The sequence below is a fragment of the Chrysochloris asiatica genome, unplaced genomic scaffold, assembly GCF_000296735.1.
Source record: "Chrysochloris asiatica unplaced genomic scaffold, ChrAsi1.0 scaffold00029, whole genome shotgun sequence".
Taxonomy (NCBI): Eukaryota; Metazoa; Chordata; class Mammalia; order Afrosoricida; family Chrysochloridae; genus Chrysochloris; species Chrysochloris asiatica.
The window spans coordinates 4,681,145-4,698,358 of record NW_006408547.1 but is presented as its reverse complement, the minus strand read 5'-3'; the positions used below and the strand labels follow the sequence as shown (position 1 = coordinate 4,698,358).

Sequence of the window (17,214 nt, the reverse complement as noted above, 5' to 3'; positions counted from 1 at the left end):
ACATACACATGGCTTCTAATAATCTTCATATAATAACCAAAATGCCAAACCCCTTAATAGCAGAAAGGAAAGTTCAGGAAACGAGAGATCAAGGAATACCAATCTACTGTGATCCAGCGATTTAAGATGCTCAAGAGAATGGGAGGCTGTATTCTAGCACAAGCACCTTCTTCTCTGAAGATTGTAAAACTAAGCAAAACTGTTAAAGTGCCGTCAAGTTGGTTCCGACCCACAGCGGCCCTATATAGGGTTTCATAGGAGCAGGTGGTGAGCATGAACTGCCAACCTTGCAGTTCAAAGGGCTTTGCAGTCTAGCACATTAACCCACAATGCCACACGAGGACTAAATCCTGTACTGAGAGGTGAATGCCTCTTGTTTCCATTTAAAAAAAAAAAAGGAAATTGTTTATTGAATGACAAAGGGGGAAAAAAAATCAATCAAGTGTATCATTTCCATAAATTATAGGACTGTTGTCGTGTGTTGTGATTCTGAGGCAGTAAATCTTTGCAGGATCAGTAACTCTCATCTTTCTCCCAGAGTGGCTGGTAGATTCAAATCACTGATCCCGCAGTTAGCAATCCACTTTGCCTCTGAGGTAAGTGCTGCTGAGTCTGTTCCGACTCACAGTGACCCTGTATCGGCCTTCTGAGCCTGTAGGTCTCTATAGGAGCAGAAAATCTCATCTTTCTTCCAGAGAGTGGCTGGTGGATTCAAACCACTGACCCTGAAGTTAACAATTCACCAGGGCTACCAAATTACATGATTAAAGGAAGGTTTTCCTTCAATATGACAGTACCAAGCAAAGTGCCTGGCATACAGTAAGTCTTTACCACACAAATTACTAATAAACTGAAGATGACTAAACTGTTCTTTCAACTGTCCAATAATTATGTAAATAAGATGTCATTTTTATCAAAACAAAACAATAAAGTTCACAAATTCAGCTTGTAACTTGAAATAAAACCTTGGATACTGTCCTCTTAGCAGAAGCCTTTGTCTGCCTCCTCCTACTCCCCTCTAACCACCTTTCTTACCACGTGCATACTACTCCTGTTCAGGGTGTATAAGAGGAGTTCCTGGGTGACGCATGCAGTTAAGTGCTCAGCGACCAGCAGCTGAAAGGCTGGCTGGCAGTCTACACTTACCCAATGGTCTCTTGGAAGACAGCCTGAGAATCTGCTTCTAAAAGGCCATAGCCTTGGAAAACCCTAGGGAGCAGTTCTATTCCACCCACGTAGGGTGGCCGTGAGTCAGGAACCAACTTGACAAACTAACAACAGCATTAAGAAGGGTATACACAGTAAATTAAGACTTGCAAACTAAGAATTGTCTAAATTATTTGAACCAAAGTTCAAAGTCTGCTATTTGCAAACACTGAAAATTTCAATTAAACTCTAAGATTAATTTAAATAGATGACTCCCTGGCTGCAACAGAAGAGACTACTTTAAAGACTGGGTTTAATAATAGATATTATAAATATAAGATCTTAGAGACAATGACAACTTAAGGAGTTGTTGTTAAGTGCCACTGAGTCAGTTTGAACTTATAGACAGCCTATGAGGTTTAGGGTTTCCAAGACTACAAATATTTACAGGAGCAGAAAACCTCATCTTTCTCTTATCCAGCATCCGGTGCGCTTGAACCGCCAATGTTGTGGTGAGCAGTCCAGTGCTTATCCTACAGAGACACAGATCTCAACAAGTAGGTGGGGCAAAATATAAATCCATCAGAACCACACAAACGACAATGAAGTGCTTGTTGCTAGAATTAGCTACTGAGTATAAATGCTACTTGCGGTCTTTTCTTAAACACGCAACAGTACATGTATGAAATAGAATACACATAAAGTAGGTATGTCAGCTGTAGCTTAAAAAAAAAAAAATACCGTGTAAGAAATTTACAAGTAAAAGGAGCAAAGAAAATACAGAAAGAAACCCTCAACGTAGTTAGAGTAACTCTTCTCTGTTTCATGTTCTCCTGGCAAAGGGATCAGTACACGAAGACTCGCTGCCATTTGGCTACTTTTGCAGTGCTCTCTTTACTAGTTCATTCTTGGAATAATTTTATAGTTCTCACGTCTCTATGATTGCTTCCAGGATTCAGAAAGTGGAAAGCAGAGTACAGGAAGAAGAAATACGAAAAATAAAGAGTCTGATAGCATCATCCTTCTCCTCCTGTACCTTAAAACTTGATCAAGTTGTCACAGTCTATTCATGAATAACTATAATAAACTATTGAGCATTCAATGGTTTATAAAAACAGTCAGTGTATAATGGTGATTTTGAAAAATAAGAGTATCACCATTAACAAGAAATTAGGGATTCACAGTTCAGGAAACAATTTCTGTACATTCTAAAAATCACTGACAGTTTTATACCTGATGTGGATAAGCATCGCCTGAACCCATCTGTCTTTTGTTCTGGTCAAAAATAATCCACAGTTGGCTGTCAAATTCTGATTCATATAACAATTCACAAAGTAACGGGCAGCTTGGAGTTACTTCCCCACTCTTGGGCTATTAAATAAAAACAAGAATGATTACTTGACTTGAATTACATATGACTTCTAATACAGATTTCTAATATTATCACTGTTAAAAATTTTTTTCAATGAAAGTGCTTTCCTATGGCAAATAATTCTTAAAATGAGGAATCTCTAGCATTTTGGCACTAAGTAAAGACACATTAATAAAGCAACAGACATTCTTCAGGACCTTTTATTACTTTATAAAATTGAAATTTCACCATTCACTGAAATCACCAATCTTCGTACTGCTAAAAACAAATTCATATTTTGCTCTAAGTGCCTCTGAAATCTTAATCGATCCTACATAAACTCTTTGATCTAACACACTATTCTTAACTACCTTTTCTATTCATTCATCCATATAAGTACTTTGTTTGTTGTTCCAACGCCTACTTTACAGAAACCACTCAGATTCAGTATTGTAGTCCAATAGAATCTGGCATTTACATGATATCTGACTATCCCTTGGTAACAATAAATGAGGTATCAGTGAATACACCAAAGATGTCTCAAAAGACATGTTATTCTTAGGTAGACTTTCTCTTTTCAGAGCTGAAAGGTCCTTTCAGAGTCCTCCCATTTCAGTGATCTCATGATTCATAAACAAAACATCACAGTTCATGGGAAGTAGACTTTGGTACACAAACACTGACCTGATGGAAGCTGTATGTAAGAACCATCTCATACAGCTGACGATTATTTGGCAAAATATCTCTTGATCCTAAAGGTTTTGTTTTTGCACTCGCTGGACTGCAATGAAGCAATAAAACAAGTGATTGGATTGAAGGATGCAGTTAATGAGGCAAAACTGAAGGTAACAAAATCTACAATATATTCTAATAAGTAAGGAGCTCTGGTAGCGTAGTGGTTACGAATCGGGCTGTGAACCTCAAGGTCAGCAGTTCGAAACTACCAGCTGCTCCGCGGGAGAAAGATGAGGCTTTACAGCCTCGGAAACCCTGTACAGGGTCACTATGAGTTGGAACCGACTCCACGGCACACAACAACAACAACAACAATATTCTAATAAGTGACAAATGAGAATTTCTAAAAACTGTTTTTAACTCAATTGTGTATTATTTTAATCATCGTGTTACACTTTATTGAAGACAAAAACTTCTCATGATAAAAACATTTTTGTTTATCAACAAACAGCTGTTAGCAACCAAATGACAACGCTAGAGTGAGACAAGCCCTAAAAGGGATCAAGGATAGGCTGTGACTGTTTCCCCTTCATTATCTAGACTGCAGAGAGGGTGCCACACAGTCACACACAGCTCACCACAGGCATCACACAGGCACGCAAGGAGGCACACTGAGCACCTGCCCCTAACTTTATCTTGTGTGGTGCTGGGGTTAATGCGCCAGACTTGCAAAGTCATACAAACTGCAAGGTCGGCAGTTCAAGCTCCACAGTTACTCCCCAAAAACCCCATACAGCGTGACTATAGGTCAGAACCGACTTGGCAGAGGTTAACAACAACAAACAATAAACGATACCGTAGTGTTTGGATCCAACTCTTCAAAGTTATACAGGGAGCCAGATCTTCATACTTCAAAGAGGACTGTACATCAAAACGGTTGATCCCTTCTGATGCATGCTGCAAAGGATAGTTATCAAAGTAATTTATTAAACTGTGTTAAAAGAAATGGTATTAAAGTAAACTATTTTTAAATATTTTGTACCTAAAGTAAATATTTCTAATAGAAAGCTTATAAGCATCCATGAACTAAGACTGCTATTTTCAAAACCCTAAGTTTTATCTCTATTAAGGTTAAAATCCAACTAATGAAGTTATTTTTCAGTAGTACAAATAACAGACATTAAAAACAAAGGTAGTATTACAGAACTTACAATATTTAACTGAGGAGCAGTACAAACTATCCCATGGAAAGAAATGGTGTAATCAATATTGACATCACTGAGACTTGCCCACCAGCGAGCAATGCAAAATTCAATTGCTTTCCCACCCTGCAAATCAAGATCAAAATAAATTATCAAGACGTAAAACTTTTTCTCATTTTTCTTTAGATTACAGAATATAATAATGTGTGTTTCAGTGCAATTCTCTGTACATCATGGTTACATAGATAAGCCCAGGGCTTAAGCACACAGTTATCTAGATAATCATCATCCTGTTCTTCTTGCTTGTCATCTGTGGCAGTTTGTGACAGGACAGAGAACATACAGAAACAGTACAAAATTACTTAGGATAAAAAATTATGACCAAAAGAACAACATTTAAGAATAATGACAAGAGAAAAGACATTACAGTTTTGTAAGGCATATTTAATAGCCACAGTTGAGTTTTGGGCTCAGAGGTACCTGGCAAAGTAATCAAAATGAAAACATGGTCTTTTACATCATCCTGTTGATATTACACACACACACCAAAGGAAGGAAAGTTGTTCCTAGCAAGGAGTTTTAAATTAAGCTTCCCAGTTATCAGGGCATTAGACACAAGATGTATCATGTAACTCTGACACATACAAGGACACAAATAAAGAAACCAGAAACTTGGAGAAACAGGTGAAAGAGCATGTAACCAACTACAAACATAAAGCAACAAGTTTGAAAAAGAGCATTAGTACATTCAAAATCTTTGGAGGAAGGGCAAATCATTATCTCTAACACTAAAAAAAAGATGAGTAGAAGGCACATCTGCTATAGTGAAAGTAATTTAGGAACAAAGCAAGTCTACCTAAAAGTAATTAATTTAACGTCATGACTCTTCAAAAACAGGACATTAATAAAATAAACATATAAAGAATCCTTAAATATGGAAACAAATAACCTTATTTATGAGGAAGCAATCTTAATTAGGGTTCACATTACAAAGTGTCAGAATCTTCTGGACCAATACTTTTTTGGACCAAGTATTTCAAGATTAATTATTTGTCTCCAACCCAGTCTCAAGCATCCTAGTTAGACTATTTCTCTTCCTACTTCATTTATCCAGCAATGGCAGAAGATACAGTCCCAAGGTGTTCTGAATATAAACTGTAAAATCAATACTTAGTCTAAGCCTATACTAAAAAGATAAACTTCTAGGAATTCAAAATGTCATTTAAACTTACTAAGACAGGAAAAGCTTCAGTCAATGTTCCTTTTTCTGGAAGGGAACAAAACTTATAGAATTCATGACTTCGATATGCTCTTTGTTTCACAAGTTGTACTGCATGAAGGACAAACTTTGCCGACACCTCAGAAGAACATGAACACACTGTAATTTCTAAAATAATAAGGGAAGAAGCAAAGTTTTAAAGCTAACATAAAAACGTTTTAGCATTACTTAGTTTAGGGAATATTGTTCCAAGGACAAATTATGAATGAAGGTAAAAGGGGATAATATTTAGCTGTGGAAAATAATTAGATAAATTAGGATTAAATAGAACAACCAATATGCTGAACCACCATTAAACAGCAAGTGGGCACACACAGTTACCTTAATTATGTACTTTTTTCAGCCTTGGAAACCCTATACAGGGTTACTACAGGTTAGAACCTGTATAGGTTAACTTAGGAACAAGATTATGTAACATTGACTTCTAATAAAAAAAAAAAAAATTAACTGATAAGGCATTATTCTAATTAAGTTAAAAGCTTGACTATTAAAACATTTTAAGATCATTTGGGGAGTGGTTATGAGTCGGGCAGCTGCCAACTTTAAAGTCAGCAGTTTGAAACTACAGCGGTTCCGCAGGACAAAGATGAGGTATTCTGCTCCCGTAAAGATTTACAGCCTTGGAAACCCTGTGCAGGGTCACTATGAGTTGGGACCAACTCCACGGTACTTAACAACAACAAGGGGATCTGATGCAGAAGCTAACATAAAATAGTAATGTTGTGCTGACTGGGACTCATAGTGACCCTGGGCAGGAAAGTAGTTGGTAGGTTTCAACTGCCAACCCTGCAGTTACCAGTAGAGTACCACAGCAGGGATCAGACAGTACTATTATCTTAAAAATTTTGTGAATTTAACAGCAAATCTTGGGTGCTATATATATATAATATAATTATGAGAAAAGTATGTATTACAAAGATAAGGGACTCTGTGTGACCCTAAACATAAAAGGAAGAGAATATAAACAAAGATAAGTGATGGAGACAATCTCATACTTACCAGCCCATGTTGCACCCTCAGGAACCTCAATAAAATGCCTTTGAATCTGACCAGGTTTGAAGTGCACATCTGTAAAGGCTAGATCATAATGTGATGATTCGCTTACTCTGAAAATCAAGAAAAATAATTAAATGATAAATGCTAATAAAACTATCTTTATACATAATAAGCCCACTGTTTTCTGGATTTTACTGAATAAATATAGAACAGCTCATTAGAAGGGATTGAAAAGCTGACGACATAACAGTATGCACGTTATCCCATTTTTGTAATATGTTAGCAGGTTGTTATTGTTAAGTGCCAACAAGTCGGTTCTGACCCATTGCAACCCTGTATAAGGTTTCTGAGGAGCAGCTGCTAAGCTAGAACCGCCAACCTTGCAGTTCAAAGTGACTTTGTAGTCCAGTGCATTAACCCACAGCGCCACAACAGAACCCCAGTCTCTGGAAAGAGCATAGATGATTTTGTTCTACCTTTTGCCTGTTTATTTTATAATTTCTCTGTAAGACACACACCTATACACACTAAAAAAGTCCTTTTTTTTGTAACTGAATCCTGCAACATTGAAAACATGCTACAATTCTCAAAATTTGAATAATGTTGTTGTCAGGTACTGTTCAAGTCAATTCTGAATCATAACAACATGTTACGATTAACATGTTATCAAACATGACTTTCTTCTCCATGGACTGGTCCCTCCTGACAGTGTGTCCAAACTGTAAGAGACAAAGTCTCGCCATTCTTGTTTCCAAGGAACATTCTGGCTGTTTGTTCTTCTGGTAATCCATGAACTTTCAATATTCTTCATCAACATCATAACAGAAATGCATTGATTCTTCTACAGTCTTCCTTATTCATTGTCCAGCTTTCACATGTGTATGAGGCAACTGAAACTACTAAGGCTTGGGCAGGATAAGGTGTACTTCTGTCCTTAAACTGACATCTTTCCTCTTCACAATTTTTTTTTTTTTTTAAGTTTTTATTGTGAACTCAGTAATAGTTTACATAGGAGAACATCAGCTTTACATCATCGTTTCATTGCAATGATTACAATCTCCTCCGTGCATCATCGTATCAATAGTATTTGCTTCCATTCCCTCTTTTTTTGGGGGAGAGGGAGGGATGTACACAAAAATACTCAGGAATATATAATCATTTAAACAACCAAAGGTCACATTCTGCATCTGCCTTTTTTTTTTTTTTTAATTTTTACCACATTTATGTTATATCATGATTTCTTAGTCCTTACTATGTTGATACAATATGAGGCAATAAACACTTTCTTCCTTTTTGTTGCATGTATATTAGTAAGAGTGGCAAGAACGTAATTGAGAAAATAGGTAAGGATGTACAAAATAGAAAGATGGGGAAAGAAAACGAAGTTGAAGCGTGAGACAAAGTGAATGTTGATATGAACGTCTTCGCTAAATTAGTATGAACCAACGAAGTTCAGAGTTAGAGTGTATCCTGAAAGTATGAAACAATATGAGACCTCATTCAAGATACATTCATAGTATAGCATCATGGTACAGGTTTCCTAATCAGGCATTTGTATAGTCTTTCTTGTCACTCCTTAAGTTCCATAGATGACATTCTAGACTCTCTTTCCATGAGTCTAGAGTCCTCAACTGTGCCTCCATTCCTCTTCACATTTTAAAGAGGTCTTCTGTGCAGATTCACCTAATGCCAACACAACATTTAATTTTGTGACTGTTGCTTCCATGGGTGCTGATTGTGAATCCAAGTAAAATGAAATCCTTGACAACTTCAATCTTTTCTGTTTATTAAAATAATGCTTATTGATTCAGTTGTCACTTTTTCTGCTTTTAAATATTGAGATTCAAGATATACTGAAAGCTGTAATTATTGACCTTCATCAGTAAAAGTGCTTCAGGTCCTCTTCACTTTCAGCCAAGCAGAGTTGTTTTCTGAAAATTACAATTTGTTAATTAATCTTTCTCCAATCCTATGCCCATTCTTCATATAATCCAGCTTTTTAAATTATTTGCTCAGCATACAGACTGAATAAGAATGGTGAAAAGATACAGCCCTAACACATACCTTCCACTTATTATAAAACTTCTTCTATCCGTGAGTTTCTTTTGGTCTATGCCAAGGTTCCCCATAAGCACAATGAAGAGTTCTGGAATTTCCCACTCTTACCAGCTTCCATAGATTGTTATGATCCATGCAGTCAGAACCCTTTGAAGAGTCAATAAGGTATCTTTCTGGCATTCTCTGCTTTCAGTCAAGATCCATCTGACATCAGTGATGACATTTCGGTTCCAGTTCTTCTTTTGAATCTGGCTTGAATTTCTGGCAGCTCCCTGTCCATATACTGCTGCAACCATTTAAAAATAATCTTCAGAAAAATTTTACTTGCACGTCATATTAATTACACTTTTCACTGGGTCACTTTTCTTTCGAACAGGCAAAAATATGGAACTCTTCCAATCGGTTGGCTAGACAGTGGTCTTCCAAATCCCTTGGTATAGATGAATGAGTGCCTCCAGCACTGCATCAGTCTGTTGAAATACTTCAATTTGTACTCTGCAAACTGCTGAAACCTTGCTTTTTGCCAATGCCTTCAGTGTGGCTTGGACTGTTTCCATCAGTACCTTTGGTTCTTGATCATATGCTACCACTTGAAATGGCTGAGCAGCAACCAATTCTTTTTGGTACAGTGACTCTGTGTGTACGCCATCTTCTCTTAATGCTTCCTTCATCATTCAATATTTTTGTTCATGGAATCCTTCTATCTTTCAAGTCAAGGCTTGGATTTTTTTTGTTAGTTCTTTCTGTTTGAGAACACTAAGCGTGTTCTTCCCTTTCAGTTTTCTTATTCCAGGTCTCTGCATAGTTCATTGCAATACATGACTTTGTTCTCTCAAGCCACCCTTTGAAAATGTCTGTTGAGTTCTTTTACTTGTGCATTTCTTCCATTAACTTCAGGATCTCTACGCTCAAGCACAAGTTCCAGTCTCCTCTGATATCCATTTTGGTCTTTTTTTCTTTTCTTCTCATCTTTTAATGGTCTTTACTTTCTTCATGTGTGTGGCTGGTGTGGTGCTCTGGGTTAATACTTTGGACTGCAAGATTGGCTGGAACTTCAAGTTCACCAGCTGACCCCTGGAAGCCCAATACAGGGTCACTATTATTCGTAACTGACTCAATGGCACAGCACATAACAACAACTTTTTTCATGTAGGATGTCCTCGGCGTCATTTCAGAACTACTCTGGTCTTCAGTCACTAGGTCAAATTTATTCTTGCGATGGTCTCTAAAGTTACGTGACATATACTCAGGGTCACATTTTGGTTCTTGTGCACTTGTTTTAACGCTTTGCTGCTTCAGGCTCAACTTGCATATGACTGACTGATGGTGTGTTTCACAGTCGGCCCTTGGTCTGGTTTTGATTGATGATATGGAGCTTCTCCACCGTCTCTTCCTATATAGGTAATGAATTTGATTCCTGTGTATTCTATCGAGTGAGGTCCACGTATATAGTCACATTTATGATGGGGAAAAAAAAATGTATTTGTAATGAATAAGTGATATATCTATTATGCCATATCCAGCATCCTTTCTATCACTGAGGCCATTATTTTCCAACGACTGATCATTCATTCCTCTGTTTCTAACTTTCACATTACAATCACCAGCAATTATCAATGCATCTTGATTGAAAGTTTGGTCAGTTTCAGACTAGGAAATTGGTAGAATTTCTTTAACACTGGTTTTAGTGCGTGGTGGATAAATTTGAAAAATGGTGGTATTATGGTCTTCCTTATAGGCGTATGGATATTACCTTATCACACTCATCATTGTACTTCCAGACAGATATATCTTGAGATGATTTCTTTGAGGATAATTATGACACCACTCACTTAAATATGCTCTCCGTGATACAGTAAATCATGACTGTCTAATTCAAAATGGTCAATGCCAGTCCGTCTCCACTCACTGATGTCTAAAATATCAATTTTGATGCATTTCATTTAATTTTTGATGATTTCCAATTTTCCTTGTTTTATAGTTTACTTCATAAACTCCATGTTCTTATAATAATGAATGTTAGTTAGCAGCTGCTCCCATTTTGATTTGTGCTGCCCTGAAAGGTTTGCTCTATCCATGTTATTGATGTCAAATCTAAGAAGCAGCTCTCCCCAGTCATACTCTGAGTGCCTTCCAACCAAAGGGACTTATCTTTTGGCACAATATCAGACAATTATCTGTGGCTATTCATAAGATTTTTCGGAAGTTGTTAAACTTTCAGAAGTGGCCCACATCCCCTTCTTCCTAGTTTGTCTTTAGTCTAGAAGCTCACTTGAAATCTTCTACCGTAGATGACCCTGCTGGTATTTTAAATATCAGTAGCATAGCTTCCGGCATCACAACAACACACACGCCATCAAAGTTAAGACAAACTGCCAGGTGAGTGGTGGATTTTCAAATACAGCTATTAGAAAGTACACGTACCAGCAAGCTCTTCATAACCTGCTACTTACTTTGCTGCTATAACTGCAGTTATTGGAACTCTGAACAGAGGACCCGCATTAGGTACCGCTATGTCATAGCCGCATACCTTCAAAAAAGAATGCTAAGTTTTAGTATCAGTACACAAGCTTTACAAACAGTCACAAAAGGAGAAAGATAAGGAACTGTCTAATCTAGTTAGAGACTAAATTAATCTAGTCTTAAAATTTAAAGGTCATAAGCATATGCTGACATCAATTTCATGCTATCAGGCTATATAATTAAAACAATTTCTTCTAAACAAATACATATATAACAACCCTTTACTAATTTAGACTAATTAGAAAATGGGACGACTACATCAAGAACAAAATGTTTAATTGTATGCATTTTAATTACTTTTAACTGAAAGTTAACTCTAGTTAAGTATTACAAACAACTCTTCACTAAAAATCCTGTTCTGACACGGACAGCTCTATGTGATTCATAGTGATCATCTGTTTAACAAATGCTTTCTTTATCAGAATGCAAAATTACAGCCTGAGTTTGGCTGCATTAAAACAAATTCCAAATTAGAAGGCGACCTAACTGAAGAGCTTTGCGTCATGAAGAGGTACTTGTTTCCCTTCTCCACTTAACACTAAGACAAAATTGATATTCTTCAAAGATCTACCAGGAGAGCAGCAAAATCAAAGCAAGTATAAAGCTGAATTGTTTCTTAACAAGGAAGAAATATACTACAAATACATTTCAGATATAGATCTAAATTTTTAAACATTTTCAAGAGTAGAAACAGGAAATACTAAGATAAACTAATACCTCTGTATAATGCAATCCTTCTCTTAAGCCCCGGGGATCCACACGTATGTTTATATGTCTACATTGATTCATGAGCTCCAAATGGCTAGGACACTGAACCCAAGATGAATTTGAAGTTAAAGCTAAATGAAGCTGAAGGGATATTTTTTCAGAGTTTTCTGGCATCAAAAAGACCAAAAAATAAAGATTAGCACTTTTTTCCTTTTCTCCATTTTGAAAAATTTTATCTTCTCTCAAGAACGTTTAGCAACTGACTTTGGTCTCAGTTGTAAAATGCATTACACAAGGGTTTTCAAAACACAGCTTAAACTAAATATGCAAGGTGCTCCTTCTTACAATTCAATATACTAAATGTCCACTCAGGACTTTCACTACCCCCTTAAGGGGTTTTACCTGGATATTTTTCAATAATGCAAATACCATATGACTGATGGCAGGCTGCAAGCAAGCCAATTGAGCTTCAGTTAATCATGGCTGCTCCTACTTGCTTCAAACTGAGAATTCTTCTTATATTCAAGTAATAATTGTTGTTGTTATGTGCCGTGAAATCGGTTCCGACTCATAGCGACCCTATACAGGGTTTCTAAGGCTGTAAATCTTTAAGGGAGCAGAAAGCCTCATCTTTCTCCTACAGAACAGCTGGTAGTTTCGAACTGCTCACTCTGAGGTTGTTGTAGTTAAGTGCCGTCGAGTCGGTTCCGACCCATAGCAACCCTGTACAGGGTTTCCGAGGGTGTAAATCTTTACGGGAGTAGAAAGCCTCATCTTTCTCCCGCAGAGCGGCTGGTAGTTTCGAACCACTGACCTTAAGGTTCGCAGCCCGATTCGTAACCACTACGCTACCAGAGCTCGCAGCCAGATTTGTAACCACTCTGGTAGCGTAGTGGTTACGAATCGGGCTGCGAGCCGCAAGGTCAGCAGTTCGAAACTACCAGCTGTTCCGCGGGAGAAAGATGAGGCTTTCTGCTCCCGTAAAGATTTACAGCCTCGGAAACCCTGTACAGGGTCGCTATGAGTCGGAACCGACTCCACGGCACATAACAACAACAACAACGCTACCAGAGCTCCTTCATGTAATAATAGTGGGGAGAAAAATATTACGATGCTTTGTTATCCACTGTTTAGTAACATTATAGGTCACTCAAAGCCCATTCTGGGATCCTAGTGTGGTGCTGTAGAATAAACACTGGACTGCTAACCTCAGGGCTGGTGGTTCAAACCCACCAGCCACTCCTTGGAAACCCTACACAGGGTTACTAGTAAGTAACGAGTTGGAACTGACTCCACAGCACCACCACCAACAAAGGCCTATTATACTGTCTTTCTAGATGCTAACTGAATTGTCATCATATTAGAAAACCTAAGTGTCCTCACATTTTCCTTAAAATATACAAGATTTAAAATAATAACAATGCCAAAATGTCAAATCATGGTTTTCCTTAGAATATTTGAACATTCCCCAAACATTTTTCTATTATAATAACACTCATTCGAATTATACACTTGAATGCCTATCATCAGTTTATCACTCACCTGTATTCTCTGGAAATATAGGTTCAATACCAACACCATGATCTGAAGGCGCAGCCACTTGAATAGAATCTCGGAGGTAGATGCCACGGTTATTTCCAACGGTAACAGTAAAACCTAATTTATTAGCAAATGACGTATTCTGAATGAGGTAGTCATAGGCTTTATCAACCTAATTAAAAAAGATAAACATGAGATGTAAAATTTTACTTGCAAATTGTCAATTTACTTTCAGGCGTAGTCCAACTAGAGAGTTTGTTCTTATATTCACCTCTCTATACTACATAAAAACCCCAATGGTCAAGTCTACCGTTTTCACCAGAGCAGCAGTTGAATGTGCCAGCAGACTCACCTTCCAATCTCCCGGTTCCAATCACACTGTTATTCTCAGGTGAACAAATCTAGGAACTGGTACACATGTCGTTATGACTGAACAGCTTTTACTCTTTACCTCTTTGCCTTGAATTTTCTCCCTCTACACAATCAGCATATATGTTTTTTACTATAAACACATTTGAACTAAATACAAAATTCGTTTTTAGATCCTTTTTGCTTGCAGTTAAAACATTATAATAATTATCTAATCTAAGGCTTATATAATCAATCTTTGTTATAAGAGGAAATACTATCCAGTGTGACATTTTAAGATCAGCACTGGACTGTGAACCGCCAAGGCTGACAATTCAAACCCACCAGCTGCTCCATGGAAACCCTATACATGATCGCTACGCGTCAGAACTGACTTGATAGTATGTAGCACCAGCGGCGGCAGCAATACCTAAGATATCTTCGTAAACAACCAAGTTTTCATTCAAGCCACGATACCTGAATAATACCATGTCCTTGGGCAAATACTTCTATATTGTCAGCCTTGACTGCAGTGTTTTCTAGAGCTCTTCTGACTGAGTGCACTGTGTAGTTAACATCATTAGCTTTCAGACCTAAGGATAAAAGTAAAAAAGTGCTTGAAACCTTTTATACGCCATTCATATAAATGACATATAGAGTCTCTGCATTAATGCTTTGGGTTAGGACACTCATCAAACATTTCTAATCTACACTGAACTAAACAGTCTAGCTCAAACTTTTTATCTCACATGAAATTTCATTCAAGAAAAATGACTGCGTTCCTATTATACTGCAGGCCATGAATAGGCAATGCAAATGAAAGAAACAACTAGATCTTAATAGGGATGAAGTGAAGGCCTAGGGTGGTGCTACAGGATCAGCACTGGACTGCTAACTGTAAGGTCGGCGGTTCAAACCTACCAACCACTCTCGGAAACCGACTCGATGGTATACAACAACAACATGAAGTTACAAATTCACTGCTGGTCAATGTGGTTGCTATGGCAGTGATTTTAAACTTGGTTGTAGCTTATACACATCAGAACTGAAGACAAGCAAACAAGAATTGAGGAGGCCTCACCACAAACCAATTAAACCAGAATCTTTGAGGGTCTGACTCCAGGCATTTATTGAAAGATTATCAGGTAATTCTAGGGTACAGTCAGGTTGGATCCTACTGTATTATAGAAAGGACAGGGAGGATACCAATTTATGAATCTTGCATTAACGACTGTTATTGCCAATAATAAAAGAGTATTATCCATCCTCTCTAGAGCATATCACCATTATGATTCTATACGAACATTTCAATGTATGAGATTGTTGTCAGTGAGAATTCAAAAAGGCTAAGCTCTATCAGAGGAACTGCTAGAGAATTTGGATCTCAGACTGCAAAACCGGCAAAATGGAATTCTAGAGAGAACAGCATGCCTAAAGATGAGGGGCATGAAGACCATGAAGTATTTGCTTAGACTGAATAAGATTAGAAGACAGACTGGAAGATCGTGGTAGTATCCATCCTTAGTGTTTGGATTCAGTCTGATATGTAATGTGGTTATCAACAGAGGATGGAAAAGAAGTGGTATGTTTGTCTAGATGGTCTATATCAGGAAGACACTTGGTGGACAACGAAGACTGATAAAATAGGTTAAGGCATGAACTAAGGTGGGGACGGGGGGAGATCTGAACAGAGGGGGCCATTTCTGAGATGAATTCCTACAACAGGCTGCCTACCCTAACTTCACAGGTGCCACTCTACCAACTGTAATGTCACCTCCTCAGGGCATGTAATTTTGGTTTCTGATTCATTAATTTAAACCCATAACTGATGCTTGATAGTCATTAACAGTAGATACTACATTTATTTGTTAAACACATAAATACATCTAAAATATCATTAAGTCAGCATGTAAATTACTATCTACCTAAAATTTTCTCTTCATGAGAACTTCTGAGAGCAAAACACCTGTATGTACTAAGGTAAAAGAAATTAACCCAACTATTTGTATAGCTACAAGATAACTTCAAGCTAACTTTTATGCTACAAACAAAAATGCTTAGATACTTAGCACCTTACTTAGTTTTGAAACAATTCATATTATAATTTAGAAGCCGGACTAACGTAAAGTATAAAATGATATTCAAAATCTCTTTTAGAAAGCTACCTATATCTCATTAAGAAAATTCAATTAAAACCCATCGACATACAGGTATAGTAAGACATGCACTATCACCTTATTTGAAATGTAGAAGTGGTAATGAGTTAGACCAAGAAGAGCAGTAATCAGAGTCCGTACCTGAGAGGATCAGGGCAATGCCTCCACAAGCATTCGGAGAAGACATAGATGTTCCGTTCATGAGCTGAGTTCCTCGTAAGGTCCAGTTAGGAACCGAGGCAATGGCTCCGCCTGGAGCACTGATACTCACTCCGAGGGCCCCGTCAGCACTAAATGGAAAGCCATGAAAGTCTCCTTACGATGGTGAGAACTCATACACAGAATGCTGGTCAAATAACTTGATACTACAACATCATAGACTATTTACAATTACAAGTAGTGACAAAAATATTCCAACAGAGACCACTGCAGAAAACAATGCACACCACAGCTATAATTTCCACATTATGTTGCTTTCCTTTTAAATAAATGCTGGTATCTGGGCTTATGCATGAAAGGCCAAAGGACTTAAGCATATTTTTAAAGGGAAAATAAACGAAAAGCAATTCTCTTGCATTCTTTTTAGGGACTGTTGTTCCTACTCCTTGACAACATTTCTTTTGTCTGTAATAAGTAAGTCTAATACAGCACTATGCAAAAGAAATATAACGTGAGCCATAAAATTTCCTACCTGCCACATTAAAAAGAAAAGGTAACAAGAAACTGGCAACATTATCTTTAGCAATTTATTTTACATATCCAAAATGTTATCATTTTAACATGCAATCAGTAGGAAAAATAAGCATTAGTTTACACTTGTTTTCTGGCACTAAGTCTTCAAAATCGCACCACCATCACCACTTTAATAGTACATCTCAGTCAGACACCCTCATGTGCAGATGGCTACAGTGTTAACCAGCACACTCTAACAGGACTGCCTACAGGAGAGGCTTCGGTTAAATAAGGTCTAAAGAATCAGAGTTCTACGGGTTAATCATCACCATTAAACACAAGCTCTGTACTCTGCTCCAAGCACAGGAACAAAATACTGGCATATTCCTTTCTCTGCCCTAGAATAACGGAGCTCTCTGGTAGCATAGTGGTCACGAGTCGGGGTGTTGTCAAGTAGATTCTGACCTGTGACGATGCCATGTGTGTAAAGTAGAACTGCGCTCCATGCTGTTTACGTGGCTGTGATCTTTTGTGACGATGCCATGTGTGTAAAGTAGAACT

General features: G+C 37.6%; 1 protein-coding gene across 1 annotated transcript in view; it reads right to left on the bottom strand.

The window, feature by feature from the left end:
- TPP2 (tripeptidyl peptidase II) overlaps window positions 1-17,214 on the bottom strand; it is a 115,018-nt gene that overhangs the window by 51,478 nt on the left and 46,326 nt on the right. The window contains exons 11-21 of the mRNA XM_006846671.1: window positions 16,123-16,271; window positions 14,303-14,418; window positions 13,481-13,649; window positions 11,948-12,105; window positions 11,161-11,237; window positions 6,653-6,759; window positions 5,607-5,761; window positions 4,384-4,500; window positions 4,029-4,129; window positions 3,182-3,278; window positions 2,380-2,517 (exon numbers count right to left, since the gene is read on the bottom strand). Coding sequence (XP_006846734.1) covers window positions 2,380-2,517; window positions 3,182-3,278; window positions 4,029-4,129; window positions 4,384-4,500; window positions 5,607-5,761; window positions 6,653-6,759; window positions 11,161-11,237; window positions 11,948-12,105; window positions 13,481-13,649; window positions 14,303-14,418; window positions 16,123-16,271 — 1,384 coding nt within the window. The remainder of the gene's footprint in view (window positions 1-2,379; window positions 2,518-3,181; window positions 3,279-4,028; window positions 4,130-4,383; window positions 4,501-5,606; window positions 5,762-6,652; window positions 6,760-11,160; window positions 11,238-11,947; window positions 12,106-13,480; window positions 13,650-14,302; window positions 14,419-16,122; window positions 16,272-17,214) is intronic.